We start from the raw sequence: 14693 nt of genomic DNA, 5'->3' as shown, positions 1-14693 counted from the left end.
AATGTTTATAAAGGCGGAAGACTGCTAAGGAGAGGTAAAAGATGCATAGTTCATTGTTGATGCTATTATAAAAGCTATTGAATAAATAGGGCCTAACAAGGTGGTGCAAGTTATCACGGATAATGCACCAGTTTGCAAAGTTGCAGGTTTAATTATTGAGGGGAGGTATGACCACATCTTTTGGACACCCTGCATTGTCCATAATCTGAATTTGATCTTAAAGGAGATCGACAACCAAGTTCCATGGATAAAAGAAATAATAGGGGAAGCAAGGGAGATTGTTAAATTCATCACCAACCACCACCAATCTCAGGCAATATTTCGAGAGTACTCCAAATTGGAGTTGTTAAAAGTTGTTGAAACAAGTTATGCCTCAAACTTCCTAATGTTGTGCTGCCTTGTTGAGGTTAAGCATGCATTAGTTTCTATGGTTGCGAGTCAACTTTGGGTTGAGTGGAGACAAGCAGATTCAGAGCGGGGATATATGGTGCATAGATTGTGCCTTGATGAGGATTGGTGATGCAAGCTAGATTTCCTGCTAAAGTTCACAACCCCTACATTTGAGCTTCTTCGGAATGCTGACACTGACCAACCTTTCTTAGGAAAGGTATATGATGGCATGGATTCCATGGTTGAGAAAACTATGGAAATCATTTCACAAGAGTCTCCACAACTTTTGTTTGTTAATGACCATTTTGCTGATTTAGTCAAGAAAATCATTGTTGATAGGTGGAACAATTTCAACACTCCATTGCACACTTTAGCACATGCCTTGAACCCCAAATTTTATGATGAGGAGCTTATTGCTCAAAGCAAGGGGAAGAGGAAGGCACCCCATAAGGATAGAGAGGTGGCTAATAGGGTGAAAAAAGCCCTTATGAGAATATTTCCATCTCATCTACACAAGGAGGTAAAGGAAGAATTTGCTAGTTTTGTTGCGGGATTAGATGATTATGTAGATATATCAGCTTTGGAGGAGAGGAACACCACGAATCCAATTAGGTGGTGGATTTGTCATGGAGCAAATGGTGTACATTTGCAAAACCTTGTCATTTGTGTTCTTTGACAAGTGGCAAGCTCTTCATCAGCAGAAAGGAATTGGAGCACCTATGGTTTTATTCATTATGTGAAGCGCAATAGGTTGGGCTCACAAAAGACAAAGGATCTCGTTTATGCACACTCCAACCTTCGCTTTGCATCTCATAGGGGTCCAGAATACAACAGTGGTCCTTCTAAAGAATGGGATGTGGATGCAGAAAGTCCTGATTTGGATCTCTCTCTTGCTGCCCTGAATATTGAGGTCCAGCCTGGAAGTGGAATTGGCCCATCATCTTCTTCAGCACCACCATCCACTGTTGAGCATGCTTCTGCTTCTATTTTTTATGAGGATTATGATGATGAGGATTAGTCTTTTGTCTTTATAGTTCTTGCAGTCTCAGTGTCTTTATTGTACTTGCAGCCTCATATATAAGAAAGGCTGATTTTGAGATTTGGATATATAATAAAGGTTGATTTTGGATATTCCGATATTGCTATTTTTATTATGTGATCATTCATGAGTAAAAGTGATGTAAATTTAATCGTAATGTTTAAACTTTAAATGTAATCAATTATAATGTATCATGTATGTTTTATGATTGCACATAACATTTCTTAAATGTCCTAAATTCTAATATATATATATATATCGTGTTTCCCGTTTGCAAAATTTGGGGGGGTCACATTTTGTACCCGTGCCTGTTTCGGAAACTCGTACCCATTTACCCGTTTCGTGCAAATTAGAGTGAAACTATCTAATTGTGAGATACGAGTATTTACTGAAAACCTGCCTTATTTGGGAATTTCGGTTGTAATATCATATAATGTCAACTTGTTATTTTCTGCCAAACTGCTATGAAATTCTTTTTCCAATGAAAGGAAATGGTACCCAACGATTAGTCAATTGGAAATTTAGAATCATATCAACATTATCCCACACATATGAGACTTTAAATTGAGATTTAAAACATAATTCGTCAATCATAAGTGGTTGATTTCATACGATGTTTTATTTGCATTGAAGCTTTTGCTTATGATTGTCTCTACAATTTGTAATTGATTGGCCAATTGAAGGATAATATAATTATAGTCTCAAATGGATTAAAAGCAATGAGAACCTCTTTTCTTTCAATAATCCCTTAATAAAGGAGTAGTGAATTTCTTAAAACCATTATTAGAAAATATTATATGACATGACTATCCACAATTTCCTATGACATAAGTATCCACAATAAGGGGCGACATTATATGGCAGCACAGACATAACAATGACCAACAACTATTGGTTCATTTGTTTGAATCAATGTATGGATTGAACTATATAAGCAGTGATGGATGGAGAAGCAGATCAACCAGAGACTGGAAAACAAAAATGGTTAAAAAGGATGGTTAGTACAAACTACAATCTGGCCTTGTAATTTTAGCCACCGGCCAAAGGAAGGTTGTGGCTCTAATACCATTTGTACCAACCTGAGTTGAATACTATTGCATAGAACATGTAAAATATAAAACATATAGGGAATATACTGAATATAACATATGTTGGTCGATGTGAAAAATACATGAGTGTCATATTTATAATTTTAATATTTATACTACAAAGCCTGTAGGGACACATCCCTGTGTAAGGATATGATATTTACTATATAGTATTATAATATTATTAATAATAACATATATTATTTATAATATAGGGTATATCACACTTTAGCATCCACAATTGGTCCACGGTGAGTTTCTGATAGGCAGCAGAGTGTTTGGTCCATGCCAAGTTTATTTTACTTTTCAATCATCACAAACACAGTTACTCTGCACCAGATTCTTGAATTCAAAAGGAAACATTTGCCGATCATTCACGTCTATTGTTATGATTGCCACATTTCACATGTGATTGCCAACATCAAAAAATTGCTCCAATAGTCATACTTCTCATAGTTTCTATTGATGTTGACATAATTATGAGTCATGACAGTCAATAGGTTTGATTATATGTGTTCAATCTATAACCAAGATGTGGACATTCTGAAAAGCCTCTCTATCTCTAACAATTGATATAGATCCTATAAACGCAATGGTCATCCAGACGTCTGTACACAGCAATTGCTATTAATGCCATGAAATACCAGAAACTCAGATAAGCCAAGTTAGTTTCTTGATGCAACAGGCCTGCAAGGTAGCACAACCTCTAATAAAGAATACAGACTTGTTTTTACATGATAAGGCTCCCAGTTGTGTTAAACACAAATGGTTAGCAAAAATACAGGATTTAGCATTTTTGGACTAGAGTCAAGTGAAAAAGAGGCAGAAATAAGTGACAGAGAAGCAAGAATAGATGTTTTAAGACAAACAGTGTACCTTAAAAATTAATATAATACTCGAAAGAAAAATGCTCAACCACCAAACAACAAGTTAATTCAAGATAAATGTTTAATATACCAGTTACAGCCTTCACATCTGTTATCCTAGACATCGTGAATCATGCATATCGTTTCATGTTAAACTAAGATCTGAAATGAAATATGTCCAAACTCACCATTTATGAAAATGCCTCCACACATTCTGTGGCAACAAAATGTTATCACGCCCTTCCATTAATGTGTCATGAAGCTCGGGCTCCACATTAGAGTCTTCACACTTGACATCCACAACTAAATCTGAATTATCAATACTGGCAGGCCTCTTTGGCAAAGTAGGAATAGTAGACAAATGCTCATATGACTTTGGATGGTGCACAGGGGTGTCCTTGCTTGTGCTAGTCCAATCCTGACAAACATAATCTAACCAGTCTTTCCACCATCTGGAGGCAAAAAAATCAATGTTTATAAAACTAAACAGTTCTGCCACAATAGCAGTCAACAGAAAAGCTAAACCTTAGCATTCAAGTAATGTTAAATGTGTGACCATATATTTACAACATCAAGGATGATATGAATAGACAAGCTACAAAATAACTTCACATTCTCTCAAGAAGTCGAAAGTAGTGAAAACAAAGTACATGTACAAAAGTAGGTTTAGAAGAACAGGTCAAGAATGAACTCAGAATAGCAATCGGAGCTATGTACTTCTTTTTTTCACGTAACAAAGCACCCTACCCTCCAGCCCATAGGCGAGGGTAAAGATATTCTTTAGGCTCAAGGCCATTCAACAACAAGGCTTGAAGCCATTACAACAATATACTCAATAAGAGCTCATCATGCCACTTGTGGGAGTCAAACCTAGGTAGGGAAGATAATCATTCCTCCCAACCACCTGAGATAACCCTGATTGACAGCAATCAGAGCTATGTGTATACAACAACGGGAAACAAAACAAGAAACATAATTAAATTTATAATTTAAATAAATAAATAAAAACATAAGAGTTGAAGAAATAAAAAAGAGAATGGATGAAGATTGCATGGCTTTGTGATAACGGGTGCACCATATATCTATACACACACACTCACAACAAAATATATATATATATATATAATTTTGTCCCAAACTTATGTATTTTGTAAAGTAACAATTGTATATTATGGTTATTAATATATATAATTCATACAATAACAACTATTATATATCATTTGATAGATATTTATTATAGCTATATATGTTAAGAAAAAATAGAGAACCGAGAAAATGTAAAATGGTATAATTTAAGTGTGCTGTACTGGGTTCTTAGCTGATAATGAAGATTCAGTATTGGCAAAAAATTTGGATTTGTCTACAATTTCTTTCTCTCCTATAGTGTATGAAGGGTTTCAAGCACGCTGAAAAGACTAAGGCCCTTCAGAATGCAGATACTGAAATGAAATAATTCGCTTATTTGACTAAGATAGGAAGAATATTCTCAGATTATGCACAAAAATATTGATGTTTGTATTGATCATAATAAAGCTAATCACTATAGTTGTATTACATTTGCAGCTCCAATTACAGGGGATTACATATGACAGGTCTTGTTTGTGGTTCGATTCAAAATTTCAATGCAAAAGAGAATATAATGTTTAGGTAGTGCTAGTGGACCATAAAATTTATTGGCATTTTCAATGATGAATTAAACAATCGAGATAGGTTAAGTAAGAAGGAATTAAAGCAAATCATGAGAATGAACAGGTCAATGAAGGCTCAAATCTTTCATATAATGAATGTCCTACAGCAAGTTCCTCTCCACAGTAAACTCATGGGATAAAGTCCAACCACCAATGTCTAGTGCAAGAGCAATTCAAACAAATAGAAGATGCTGAAAATCATATCAATAATCAGAAACCAAAAGGATCACTTATATGACATAATTGAAAACACCACCAACTCTCCTCTCTAACAACATATGGAATCAAACAATCTTGCAAATGTTAGATCTTGGGCCCAGATATACGTTGAAAATCATATCAATAATCAGAAACCAAAAGGATCATATATACGACATGATCAGAAAAACACAACTAATTCTTCTCTTCAAACAACATATAGAATCAAACAAATGTACAACTATAAGATGTTGGGCCCAGATATAAAACATTAAATGCACTTTAATATACCTTTGTTGACAAAAACCCTAAACCAGGCACTCAAGCAATTGTCAAAACAAATTACTCATCTATTCCTTGTCTAAGTCTTATTTGGAATATTTCTTGGAATCAATCAATGGTCAATGATTAATGTTTCAGCAATAAACAATGCCCATTTCAGGGCTGTGACTGGCCAATTTGTAGTTTTAAAAGAATTTTATTGCAACTCAATCATTTAACTGACATTTACAAACACCTGTTAATCCAAGGTTGCATAGATGCTCACCGTAATGTGAACAGTAACCTCTTGTAGCTGCCCCACACTAAATATCAATTAGGTATTAAAAATTCTCTTCTAAATGGTGCTCAAATCAATGCAATTTAACTGTGATGGGCTAGAGGAGGCTATATTTCGACCATGATATGAGGGCAATGCAATTTCAAGAAGGGGAGGCTTATAACATACCCACATAAGGGGTATATGGCATTGCTATCTGGCAGTGATTTACAGTGACTATAATTACTACCAAATATGATCTCCTATTATTGGCTAGTGGAAGCTATTATTCCAACCATAATATAAGGACAGTGCATTCTCAGGAAGGGGTGGCTTAAGTTAATTTTCTTGAAACTCTGCGCACTACTTAGATGAATTACTGAAAACAAGGCAACTGAAAACTGAAACCAAATTTACTTTCACCAAGATACAGAGTTTCTTAACTTTCAACATGCAGTGGAAAATAATCGAGATAAAAACACATGCACACAAAATTGACACACTTGTTTTACCCAAGAAACCCAAAAGGGAAAACCTGCTTTCTTTGTTGTGGTCTTTTATTGATTGTTCTTTGAGCAAATGGATCTATTACAATTCACGCTGCTACTATAGCCAGCAATTTGTCACTGAGAAAGTGCTAGGCTTCTCCTCACTATTCTCAACTCTACTATTGTTCTTGGCCCTGCTCTTGATCTAGGGCCTGCACAATTGATCTCTGTTGAAGATAGTTTCGACCTGCTCTATGAATCCTGATCCCTTGCTCCACAATCCTTGCACACTCTGGCTCCTAAATCCATGCGCATTTCTGTCTCCTAAATCCTTGCGCACTTTTGGCTTCTAAATCTATGCACACTAATGATCCTTAATTGATGTGCATTCCACAATAAAGAATGATCTTATGATCTTGTGCCTTCGTCCTTCTCTTTATAGATAGAATTCGATGCATGCAAGGGGGACCTAGTTGAATGCCAGTTCACACTAGTATCATGAGTTTCTTTTGCCAGTTAACTGGAGCAAGTCCCAATAACACTTGGACTAGCTCTCAGTTAACTAGATCGAGTTCCTCCTCGATTTCCTCTAGTTGTGATTTGAGTTCACTGAAGACTGAACTCGTCCTCTCTTCACTTATCTCTGAAGTGTTAAATCAACCTATCTCAACTTGTCACTGCTGCCTCACCCCATAGTCAAATTGAAGAAGACTCCAACTAATTGAAGCTCCAGAACTATGCATGCAATCTTGATGACCATTCCAATAAACTAGAAATCAAGTTACTCATCATAACTGAAGTCTATCTCATGAACGCACTCATGCTAGAGAAAGACTATTTCGGCGTCTTCACTGGCTAAGGCACAAGCCAAAAGAGCTTCCATCGCTACATTTTCAACATTCCCTCTTAGCGAGGAAGGGATTATGTACAACTCCCAACTTATCTCTGAAAAACATGAACTTGCCTTTGACTAAGGCCTTCATTAGGATATCCGCAACCTGCTCATATGTTGGAATTTACGATAACTTTATTATCCCTTTCGGCACACAGTCCCTAAGATGATGATACTTGAACTCAATATGCTTGGAGCAATCGTGAAACACTGGATTCTCAGAGAGCTTAACGCAAATCTGATTGTCACAGTGGATCACAATGGGCTAGCCCAATCCCTGAAAGTAGCTATCAATGAGAGTGTACCATGCTCTTGAAGTCTGCTTGAGCCCGTAAAGAGCTCTCTTTAGCAAACAGACATGAGTGTCTCTACGGAAAGTCTCAAATCCCTCTAGTTGCTCCATATAAATCTCTTCCTCAACCACCCCATTGAGGAATGTTGCCTTCACGTCCATTTGGTGGATCTTCCACCCCATCTGAGTTGCAAGTGCTAGAATCAACCTGAAGGATGAATAATGTGCCACTGGAGCAAATGTCTCCTCATAGCCAATGCCCTTAACCTGCGAGAAGCCCTTGGCCACAGACCTGGGATTGTACTTCTCCACACTCCAATCTGCTCCATGCTTCACCTAGTACACCCAGTGTGAGCCTACTACCAATTTTCCTTTTGGTTGTGGCATAATCTCACAAACATCGTTCTTCATGACAGAGGAATATTCCTCCACCATGGCATCCTGCCAAACCTGTTGAGAGGTTGCCTCCTCATAACAAGAAGGCTATGTGTCCAATAACTTAGTCATCAATGCCATATATCTAATGTACCTCTGTGGTTGCTTGCTTTGCCTGAACATAGAGTCGGGAGTCTCAACTCGTTCCTAAGCCTCTTGAATCAACCTCTCGGCCCACTTGGCTCTCTTCCTCCCTATGTTGGGAGTCACTGACTGAGTGGCTACCCTGACTCGTCTTAGTCTCTCCTCCTCATCCTACATTGACTCCTTGTCATAATGTTGTAAAGCCTACTTGCCACCTGGATGAGACTCAATCTATGATATTGGTTGAGTCTCCTACTTGGGAGCGAGCAGCTCCTCCTCGAGCACTCCAACCTACTCTCGCTCCAAAGACTCCCTTAGAGCTCTGTCCTCCTCGAACCTCACATCCCACCTGATAATCGTCTTCTTGAGTGATGGTATATGCACCTGTACATCTGAGTCTTGAGATGTCCCACTGTAGCCCACGAAAATTCCCTTTTCAATTATGGACTCTAGCTTCTTCTTGCTCTATTTGGACACATGGCAGGAAACTTTGATGCCAAAGATGCGAAAGTGAGAAACATCAAGCTTCTTGCCCGTGAAAGCCTCTCCCAGTGTAACTCATCCAAACACCTTGTGTGGACTCCTATTCTGCAAAAATACTGCAATGTTGCATGCTTCTGCCCACAAGAACATGGGCAGCCCTTGGTCATGCAAAATGGCCTTGGCCGCTCCACCTATGTTGTGGTTCTTCCTCTCAGCCACCCCATTCTGTTGAGGGTTATGGAGTGTTGTAAGCTCTCTCCTAATGCCCTCCTTGGCACACACGTTCCTGAAAGCATCGAGACGGATTCCACGTCATTGTCACTCCTCAATGCTTTGATCTTCTTCCCGGTTTGGTTTTCTACCAAGGCCTTAAAACTCCATGAACTTGGAGAAGACCTCCTCATCCTTCTTCATAAAGAAGATCCATGTCTTCCAAGAATAGTCATCTATGAAGTTGACATAGTGCCTATGTCTCATGAGGGATGGAGAAGAGAAGGGCCCACATACCTCTGAATGTACCAGCTCCAAAATCCCTTTAGCTTTGTTATCTCGGCCCTGAAATGATAATTTGAAATACTTGCCAAGTGTCCACCACTTGCAAACCTCATGCTAGTCAATATTGCACTGTGGTAGCCCTGTGCCTATCTGTTGAAGGATCTTCAGCGCCCCATGATGCAAATGCCCCATGCGTTTGTGCCAAAGCTCCCCCACATCTCTGCCATGGTCACGCCTTGCCTTGCTGCTCAAGGTTGCGTCTATCTCAACCTACAGCTTGTAAAGGTTCTTCATCCTCGCGTCAATCTCCTTCATGGCTCCAGATTCTAAGTTCTTGAGGTAGGCCTTTCCTCTACTAAAAATGACATCATAACCCTTGTCCTCTATGGTGGAAATAGAAACAAGGTTCATTTTAAGGCCTGGAACATAGAGGACATCGTTGAGATGGACAGGGTTACTAGACTCCCTCTCAAAACTGACAATACCCACGCCCTTGGTCAAGTACCGCCATCATCTCCTAGCTCAATGTGAAACTAGATGTCCTTCTCCTTCAACTGGCTAAAATATTCCTTATTCCCAGTCATGTGAAAGGATGCTCCAGAATCAATGTACCACATGCTACTGCCCTCTGAGCTTACCATGCAAGCTATCAATGAGAAATCCTCGAACTCAGAATTAAAATCATCTACCTTGGCTGATGCTACCACATGATCCTTATTAAACCCCTTCGGTTAGGGCACTTAGTGGCATAGCCTGAACTGGAGGCAAGAGAAGCATTTGATCTTGCTTAGATCTTTCTTCTTCTTCTCGCCCTTCTGACTGGACTCAACCTTTCCATGGCCCTTCTTGCCCTTGGCTTTGATACCTTTGCCTTCCAAGGCAAAGTTCTCCTCAACCTTTCTCTTTGTTGAACTTCCAACTCTCGTCCGGACACAGTCTCCCCACAGCCTTTCCCAGTTGGGAAGATTCTCTCTGCCACTGACTGCATCCTGGATATTTTCCCAAGGCTTATGAAGTCCCAGTAGCACAAGACTCACAAGATCTTTGTCTGCTATAGTCTCGCCCACTCCAGCTAGCTCATCCCGAACCTGAATGAACTTGGAAAGGTACGTAATGATGAGCTCTCCTTTGCTCATCCGGATGTTTCTTAGCTTGTCCTTCAGGGCAGGCTTCCTGGCGTCACTAGATCCCTAATACAAATCAAAGATGACTTTCCACATCTCATTTGTTGTTGCCTTCCCATGGAGATGAGGGATAACATGGTCTTTTACCCCCTCAAGAATGATCCTCCTAGCCTTCGTGTCATTCTTGTTATGTTGGGTCAACTATTGGGTATTTGTGGGCGTAGTTTGCGGGTTCTTTGCAAAATCTAGCACCCCATTATCTTCCAACACTACTGAGATTTGCTCCCTCCATGAGCAGAAGTTAGAGGCTCCTTCTAAACAGTGATCTACCTTTAGTCCTTGGAATGACAAATTGTTATCCAAAAATTGCTCTTCAAAACTCTAGCACAAGCCCATTGACTGATCTACGCCCTTCACTAACTGAACAATCTTGGTGTTGGTTTTTATACAAAGTGTGGCTCTTATACGATGTTAATTTTCTTGAAACTCTACGCACTACTTAGATGAATTACCGAAAACAATGCAATTGAAAACTGAAACCAAATTTACTTTCACCAAGATACAGAGTTTCTTAACTTTCGACATGCAGCAGAAAATAATTTAGATAAAAACACATGCACACAAAATTGACACGCTTGTTTTACCCAAGAAACCCAAAAGGGAAAACCTGCTTTCTTTGTTGTGGTCTTTTATTGGTTGTTCTTTGAACAAATGGATCTATTACAATTCACGTTGCTACTACATCCCACAATTTGTCATTGAGAAGGCGCTAGGCCTCCCCTCACTATTCTCAGCTCTACAATTGTTCTCGGCCCTGCACAATTGATCTTTAATGAAGATAGTCTCGACCTGCTCCAAGGCTATGGGGGAGCACCCCCCCCAAATCTGCTCCCGAAGCACGCTCTGAGCACAAGCACATGAAGAGTGCACTCCCTATAAAAAAGTATGCTCCCTACCAATTCAAGAGAGATAAAGGGAGCTATTGAAGATTGGAAAAAATAATTTTTTAGCAGGACAGCCTAATATTCAAGCCTATGGCCCTAGTATTGATATGCAATTCATGATAATGTTAAATTCTTAAAGTAAAAGTGAACTTAATTTTTAACATTACCATGAAATGACTTAAAATGTTTGAGAGTGATTCCGACCTCAATGGATTTCATACGGAGAATGTAGAATTTTAGATCTAACTCAAAATCCAGCAAACTTAACAGTTTTTCAGGATTTTAGGATTGGGGGGATTGCAATATTTCCATTGGATTTTGTCATGTATTAGGGTATAGAACTCGTATTTAATCAAGAGCACCAAGTCCTCTATGTGCCTTGACGTTAGTTACACTGGTTGTCAAACTCCACCATCACGACCCTACTAAAAATGTACCCATCACTCAAACAAAATCTTGACTTGATATGCTACGTTTTTTCTATCTTATGTTAATACTTAGAGGGCGATATTAATAACAAAGATCCCAAGATAGGCAATGATTTTGATGATATGTAGGTATTTGTTGTAGCATGATTTTTTTGGATGCTAGAGGCCATCTAGAGCCTATTTGTTGATGTATTTTTCAGTTCAGAGATGGATTGAACTCAATGTTATTTTGGTTCTGTGCACCCTTACATGCTATAGAAATGAGAACTTGTAATTTGTTGCCTTGTGGTTGATGAAGATTATAACTACTAGATAAATGATGTTATATGGTTTAAACTTTAATTAATCCATTTTTAATGTTTTTTATCACTAATTCATCATTCTACATGCTTTTGTTGACATATATGCATCAAAATATATAAAAATATATATTATATAAAAATCATTCCCGAATCGGAAGCTTTTTGTAAACACCCCACCACGACCTTGGTGAAAAGTGTTCAATTTGTAATATTGTTTCATCAACTTTTGCCACGTGGCAACCTAATCAGCCCCTCACCACCACTTGGCATGTTCGTGTTAGTTGCCGACCCATTCTCGGCTCAGGTTTTCCTAACCCTCAGCAGTACACAACATTGCAAGATACATATATAGGAATACACACAGAGATATATATATATATATATATATATATATAGATATAATCTGACTCTCCCTTACCTGACAAATTGCTTACCAACAATACCTCTACCATCTCTTGCAGTTGGTTTTCTTGTCTTTCAGGCTCTGTTACCCGTCCTTTAACACTTGCGCATTTTAATTTGCTCTGGATGAGCTTTCTGGGCTTACCAGTTCTGTGGGTTTACCAACACTCCAATAGATGGACAGTCGGGCTCACATGTTCACCACCACTGCCTGCCTTACATCATCTCGCCTCCTTTCAATATACACTACTATTTCGCTCTGGAAAATAACTTTCGAGTTGACTAGTCAAAGAGGTCAAATGAAAAATTATCTAATGACGAGACTTTTCCCGTTACCCAAACTCTGTTTCCCGGCACTTCACCCTTGCGCATTCTAAGTTGGCCCCGGGGTAAAACCTTTTAGGCAATCTATCTTGTGGGACCACCCTGTGCCAATACAATAACAACTAAGATTATGTAAAGGCCCCCATGCCCCGGCCCTGCGTCATCCTAATCCCCCCTGAGCGTGGTTCATCTTGAAACTCCAGGACACGTCATCCATCCACCATCCTTAGTACAATAAGGTGTAATCAAATCACCCAATCCGTCGTTTCCCTGACGTGACCCTTATCAAACCATTCAAATAAGGCATGAACAAATGAGGCTACATGGCTAATCTCATGATTGGTGGACCGTGGAACGCCGAGGTATATAATATTTAATTATATATATATATATATATATAATTCAAGTTCATATTCAATAATGAAAGCATAAATAGACTAATAGTAATAGATTGATCCACACATAAAATTCAAATTCATAATTGAATTAAATAAAGACATACATTGGTCCATCCTCATCGTTCATTTTGATACATACATCATTCATATGACATACTCATCATTCATCCATACCATGAGATTCAATAATGAAATATTCAAATACATTTATCCATATCTTTCATCATTCTATAATCTACATTGATTTAAAAATTAAATTCATCATTCATCATTCTATAATCTACATTGATTTAAAAATTAAATTCATCATTCTAGAAGAGCTCAATGGCAGGCAAGAGGGCAGAGCTCGACGGCAGGAGAGCAGAGCTCGATAGCGACAGGAGAGCACAACTCGACAACAAGGAGAGAGCACAACTCGACGGCGAGCAATAGAGTACTCAGCAGAGCTCAATGGCAAGCAAGAGAATTTGGGAAATGAATAGGTAAGTTAACCTAGGTAAAGTTTAACTTTTTAATTTTTAGTTTAGTTTTGTTTTTTATTTTATTTTTAAGTTTTGTTTTATTTTTTATTTTTCTTTTAAGTTTTTTAATACATGAATTTTCATATTTTTTTATTAAATGTTATTAGACAACCACGGGGCGTAGCATAGACGATGATGGGGTGTACTGTTAAGTCACTCTGTGATGTGAAGGTCATCGCTTGGAAACTCCGTGGGCAAAAAACCGCTCATGTTAAGGGTTGGTGTGGCCCGTGCCAGGTGCAATCCCCAGGTGATTTTGACCCTTAGATGCCCCTAGCTCACAATTTCTCAAGCCACAGGTCAAGCCTGATGAACTCAAACCACTTGACAAACAAACAAACAAAAGTGTTATTAGACAAATTCGAGGGGGGAAGCCTAGAAGCACCCTTTTTGGGGAGTTGCGTTCCCCACACTAGGGAAACGCACCCCCTGCGTCTCCCCACGACTCTCCAAAAGGGGTGTGTGGCAAAACGCACCCCCAGACGTCCCCCCGTCCTAAGTGTGTTGGGTACGAGGAGTGCATGCACCCAACCCTGGGGGACACCATCCCCATGGAACACTGTATTTCTTTTATAAAAGTATTTACATTGCATACAATAAATTAGTGTTACTTGGGAGCGGGAGCGGAAGCGGGAAGCGGGAGCGGGAGCGACCATTTTCAGAAGCTCCCGGTTTGGGAGCGAATCCCGGAGCGATTTTTTAAAAATATATATATTTTTTATATTTTTTAATTTTTGATACATATATGTCAACAAAAACATGTAGAATGATGAAATAGACATAAAAAACATAAAAAAAACATAAATTGATCATTGAACCATATCACATCAATCATCTAGAAATTATAATCGTCATCAACCTTAGTAAAATAATAAATTAAAATAACATTCAATTCAATAACATTTATCATCATTGATCACCAAAGTAACAAGTTGTACTTGTAAGCCAAGTTTAACCATTACAAGAAGTAATATCGAAGATATTTCTAAGTCCTAACTTCTAACTGTTAACATGATATGAAATGTTAAAAATTTATAAAATGAAACATGAATAATGAGATGAAATGAAACAACTTTAGTCTTTCACAAAGCATCATATTCATAATTCACAATCATTACCAATGAGTTATAATTGCCAAGGCCCAACTTCAAACTTCAAATTTTCATTGTCACAGTGATATAATGTTTACAAAAAATATCATAATGTCATAATGATATGAAAGAGTCAAGAGTCAAGAGTCAAGGACTCAAAACTCAACACTGAACAGTTATGAA

At 38.4% G+C, this 14693-nt stretch overlaps 1 protein-coding gene across 4 annotated transcripts in view; it reads right to left on the bottom strand.

Moving 5' to 3' along the window:
• LOC149265462 (inactive ubiquitin-specific protease 5-like) overlaps nucleotides 1–14693 on the bottom strand; it is a 40310-nt gene that overhangs the window by 9086 nt on the left and 16531 nt on the right. For 3 of the 4 annotated variants that reach the window (XM_089393148.1, XM_089393140.1, XM_089393146.1), the window contains exon 2: nucleotides 3572–3835. In XM_089393148.1, coding sequence (XP_089249274.1) covers nucleotides 3572–3630 — 59 coding nt within the window. In that variant the 5' untranslated portion in view covers nucleotides 3631–3835. Of the gene's footprint in view, nucleotides 1–3571; nucleotides 3836–12192; nucleotides 12447–14693 lie in introns of those variants that run through there. The other variant, XM_089393144.1, reaches the window with a different exon arrangement.

The sequence above is a fragment of the Pinus tabuliformis genome, chromosome 6, assembly GCF_031772625.1.
Source record: "Pinus tabuliformis cultivar Carrire ecotype Pingquan chromosome 6, CPIR1, whole genome shotgun sequence".
Lineage (NCBI taxonomy): Eukaryota > Viridiplantae > Streptophyta > Pinopsida > Pinales > Pinaceae > Pinus > Pinus tabuliformis.
This window is presented reverse-complemented; position numbering and strand designations above follow the sequence as displayed.